Source organism: Crocuta crocuta, unplaced genomic scaffold (assembly GCF_008692635.1).
Source record: "Crocuta crocuta isolate KB4526 unplaced genomic scaffold, BGI_CrCroc_1.0 scaffold193, whole genome shotgun sequence".
Lineage (NCBI taxonomy): Eukaryota > Metazoa > Chordata > Mammalia > Carnivora > Hyaenidae > Crocuta > Crocuta crocuta.
The window spans coordinates 7,302,738-7,307,608 of record NW_027529624.1 but is presented as its reverse complement, the minus strand read 5'-3'; the positions used below and the strand labels follow the sequence as shown (position 1 = coordinate 7,307,608).

Here is a 4,871-nt window from a genome sequence, read left to right as displayed (position 1 = left end):
AGGCGGTGGGGGGAGTGGTGGAAGGTGCAGGAGTGGGTGTGAAAGCAGCCACAACAGGAAGAGGAAGAGGAGGCAGGGTTAGTGGGTGCCCCAAAGCTGAGACCCACTTCCCCCCAGTGGGATGAAGGGTCCGAGACTACAGGCTCCCCTCAGCTCTGGCCCCCACATGATGGCCTGGAGGAGGGCGGGGCTGGTGCTCCAGACACAGGGCGGCCAGAAGGAAGAAGCGGGGTGGGGAGAGGGGCAGGCAGGGCCCCAGCGCAAAGCAGCTTCTCAGGGAGCTGGTCTGGGGATCCCCTTGCCTCAGCCCCTGCCCTGCAAAACCCCTGCCCCCTCCCACCCCGCTCCGCACGCCCATAGCTTCTAGGGCTTCCATCTGCTCAGGGACTCACCAAACGGTTGTTCTCGAAGACATTGTCCTTGGAAAGTGAATCAAAATCTCTGCAAAAGGTAAAGGGGAGGAGGAGCACTGAGGAGGTGACTGGCACAGGGGTGCGGAATCTGGAAGGAATGGTGGCCGTGACCTCATCCCACCCAGTGTGGGCCTCAGCAGGGTTGGGGGAGGGGTCTGTGGACCGTCAAGGAGGAAACATCAGTCAGCCCTCAGCCAGGTCTGCCAGGTGGGGGCAGAGGATGAGCTCATGGCCCCCTGCGGCATCCAAGCAGCGGCTGGAAATCACTCTGAAGGGGCGGGGCTCAAGTCCAAGCTTTCAAGTTTAAGACCCCTTCTCTCACAGCACCAGAAAGCCTCGCCCTGTGTCAGTGACAAAGGCAAAACTAAGGGGCGCCTGGGTGGCTCAGTGTGTTAAGCGTCTGACTCTTGATCTCCGCTCAGGTCATGTTCTCATGGCTTGTGAGATCGAGCCCCAAGTTGGGCTGTGCACTGACAGTGCTGTACCTGCTTGAGATTTTCTCTCCCGTTCTCAAAACAAATAACTTAAAAAAAAAAACAAAAAAAAAAAAACACCAACAACAAAACACAACCCTAAGACCAGGACTAATGTTTGGAATGACAGGAACAGCCACAGATGGATGACCTGTGCTGAGCTCCTGCCTGGAATTTATCTACGTAGCCGCTCGACTGGCAGGTATGGATCCCATTTTACGGATGAGGACCCTGAGACCCAGAGACCGGAAACCACCCAGCCCTGAGAAAGCACGTTTCTGGACTTTCCACTGCCTATCACAAACCCAGAGAAGTCATACCAACTTGCTGAATCCCCAGCCCAGCCCCAAGATGAATGTTTATTAATGGGGCCAGAAACAGAAGAACAAGTTTGAACCGGACTGGAAATCTACATACTCCAGAGCTTCTGACACTGAATGCCTGGCTGACCTGCTGGGCCGCTCCTGGAGACGCCTTCCGTTGGGGGCGCGGTAAAGTGTTTCCCGGTTTGTAAGCTGGGACAGGTGAGAGGCAGCAGGGCCTGCCTTGGGGACCCTGGCAAGAGACAGCTGGCCGGCCTGCGGCTCTATTTATCCCCTTCCTCCCCCTCAGCCAGCAGAAGCAGCACAGCAGCCTCCTGGGTGCACCAGCCCAAAGCCTTGCCCTTCTATGGCTGAAAAGTGCAGCCTCGACTCTCCCAGACGGTGGGTCCAGAGGCCAGAGCAGGCAGCAGCACCACCTCAAAGCTCAGAGTCCCAGGCTCTGCTCTTCCAGGCCCGGCTGTGTGACCTTGGGCAGGTCAGCAGCCATCTCAGCCTCCGTTTTCCCACCTGTAAGTTGGGGGAGCTCCAGGTTGGTGGGGAGGACGGGCTGAGTCTGGGTTGGGTGAAGGACAGACCTCAGTGATACAAGGGAGCAGGCAAGCATGCCCTCCTCCTCCCGCCCCTGACTTCTCCAGGCAGAGTCAAGTACAATGAACCGTGGGCAGAGGCAGGAAAGAGGAGCCTGAGAACCCCAGAGGGAGGCGCCCCAAGGCTGGGTGGGCTAGGACAGGGGAGCAGACTACGTATGAGCCTCAGCCCTTTTGCCACGTCTGGCCAGGTGACTTCCCTCCCCCCACCCGAGGCTGGGTCCCTAAGTCCTCTTGCTTTGCCACCGCCTAAGAGTGTGATCATAAGCTATTTAACATCGCTACACCTCAGCCTCTTGTCCGGCAACACTGTGAACGGGTGAGGGGTCGCAGCCCAGCCCCAGGAAAGGCTTGTTCGGAGACCAAATGGGACAAAAGCAATGGTCCTGGCAGTTTATTTCAGCCTCCCTGGCAGTTTTCCTAGAAGGCTGGCGTCACATTTTGTTCACCTTGTGCCCCCGACACCCCGTGAGCTTCCTGGTACTCCATAAGCGCTCCATAAATGTTCATCGAATGAATAAATTCTGGAAACAGTGTGACAACCAGAAAAGCCCCTGAGATACTAGTATTCCCTCCAGCTTCTTCCCCCACCCCCATCTCTGTCCCTGATCAACATCTGGACTTTAGTAACAACAGATATTTTCTAAGAGTTTTCAAAAGCCCTGGGAAGTTCTATTTGGCTCTGGGGGAGACAAGGACACAAAAATGAAACCCACATGGCCTCTGCCCTCAAGGGAGCTTAAAGATGCCTGGATTGGAGGTGGGGGGTGGGCAGTGGTGGGGAACAATGAACCGTCCCCTTCAGCAGGGCAAACCCCACCCCCTGGCAGAGGCAGGGCCCACAGCTCCAAGAGCTTGGACCTTTTAGATGATTTTTGCCCTCGGCCCTTACCCTACCCCTACTCTCATGGGATCCTCCCCATGCCTTACGTGGCAGCTAGGCCTCAGTTTCTCTCCTGTGCAATGGGCTGGTAGCACGGGAGCTTCCCTCCCCTGCTTAAAACCCATCCACCCGCCTTAGCCAGCAAGAGGCCCTGGCACCCCGGGCCAGCTGCATCTCCAGGGCCTCCCTACCATGTATCACATGCCCCAGCATGGCTCCCTCCCGGGGTCTCTGCTCAGGTGGCCCCCTCTGGCTGGCACACCCTCCCCTCAGCCCTCACCTGGCCCCTGCCATCCCCATTACCAAGCAGGGCCCAGCACGAGTGGTAACTCTGTAAATACTGCTGAATAAAGGAAGGTAACACACACTCATCACACCCTACTGTCTAATCACACGACTTTCGAATAACCAATGTTAATTGCATGTTCATTACCTCACTCACCCCTCAGACAATTTCCTGACATAGGTTCTATTATCAGCCCCACTTTACAGATGAGGAAACTGATGCCTGGAGGGGGTCCAGTGGTTTACCCAAGGTGGCACACTTAGAACATGCGGGAGCTGGGGCGCCTGGGTGGCTCAGTCGGTTAGGCGTCCGACTTCGGCTCAGGTCATGATCTCAGGGTTCGTGGGTTCGCGCTCTGTGCTGATAGCTAGCTCAGAGCCTGGAGCCTGTCTTCAGATTCTGTATCTCCCTCTCTCTCTGACTCTCCCTGCTCACACTGTCTCTCTCTCAAAAATAAATAAAACATTAAAAAAATTTTTCTTAAAAATAAAGAACATGCGGGAGCTGAACAAAACCAAACAGCCTGCACTTAGTCTGACACTGGGTCCCTTCACACAACTGGCCCTGTCCCCTGCCTCCTGCCTCCCTGCCTGTCCCCAGTCAGTGAGCCCTCTTTACCAACACACAGGTCCAATCTGGGTGCCCTTCTCTCCCCAACCCCCACTCCGGAGCTCACCCACCCCAAGCCTGTGTTAGTGCAGCTGTCACATGTCTCACGGCAGGCAGAAGCCCATGTATGTCTCCACCTCATCTGCTTCGCTTTGGCATCCACATCCCCCAAAACCCTCCACTCCAGGGCCCAACGCAGACCCAGCCGCACCCAGACATTGTACCACCAGGTAGAGAGTGAACCAAGTGCATCCGCCCCATGGAATCCTTGAGGCAATCCTCTCCTCCCTTCTCTCCCTCATCAGAGTCCTCCCAGATGCTCCAGGGGGAGCACGGGTCTGCAGTGGAACAGACACAGAAAGACTGCAGAGCACGCCAAGGCTCCAGGAGCCCTGTTGGGGGAGCTGTTGGCAAGAGAGGCAAGGACAGGGACTCCGTCTCAAGTCGCAGATGAGGCAGGAAGCCCAAGAAATGGTGGGTCCCAGCTTAATTTTCAGTGGTGTTTTATGAATGAATGAATGGGTGAGTGAATGAATGAATGGAAGAGGTTCCGGGGGCCAAGGCAGGGACAGCTGAGATAAAAGCCCCAAGTCAACTGTTCTGGGGGTCGGAATACACTTGTCCATGAGAACCTCACTGGGCAGCTGGGGGGCAAGAAGGGGCCCTTTCCCACCCTGGAGCAGCCCAGTGGGGGCTGTCAGTCAGACCTTATGGGCCTTCACTCAGCCTCCCTCTCCACAGANGAGGTATGTGTGTATATCCACCCATCCAACCACTATTAACCTGGGCTCTCCTCTGTGCCAGGCACTATGCTAGCGCGCTGGAGAAAAGATGGCCCAGGGGAATCAGAGAAGTGAGCAAGGGGAACCCCTCAGAGAGGGGACGGGCCTCAATGCCTCCGAGAGGGAGGGAGGTGTTCAGTGCGCCTGTTTGAAAGCACTTTCGTGCGGGAAAGGCCCAGGGTTCCCAAGGAGAGCTCGGTGCCCCTTCAGAGTTAAGGCCTCCGGGGGCTCAGTGTCCCTTTGGCGGAAATCAGTGCCCTATGGGCGGGGCCGGTGCCCCTAGGCTAGGGACTAGTATAGGGGACAGGTTCGGTGTCCCATTGGGCGGGTCGGGGCTTCGTGGGGGACGGGAGCCCCCTCCCCTCCCGGGTGACGGGCGCTCAATGCCTCCAGAGTCGTTCAGGGCCGTCGGCAGGGTCGGCGTCTCGGTCTCCGGGGGGCGGCGTCTGCCACCGCCCGGGCTCCGCGTCACTGAGGGGGGCGGGGGTCCCCAGCTCCGGCCCGCGCCGCCCCAC

The 4,871-nt window shown here is 57.5% G+C and overlaps 1 protein-coding gene across 5 annotated transcripts in view; it reads right to left on the bottom strand.

Annotated features, from left to right (window-relative positions):
• Nucleotides 1-4,871, bottom strand: part of MICALL1 (MICAL like 1) — a 31,785-nt gene that overhangs the window by 19,989 nt on the left and 6,925 nt on the right. For all 5 annotated transcript variants that reach the window (XM_077762096.1, XM_077762100.1, XM_077762097.1 and 2 more), the window contains one exon: nt 393-441. In XM_077762096.1, the coding sequence (XP_077618222.1) occupies nt 393-441 (49 nt within the window). The remainder of the gene's footprint in view (nt 1-392; nt 442-4,871) is intronic.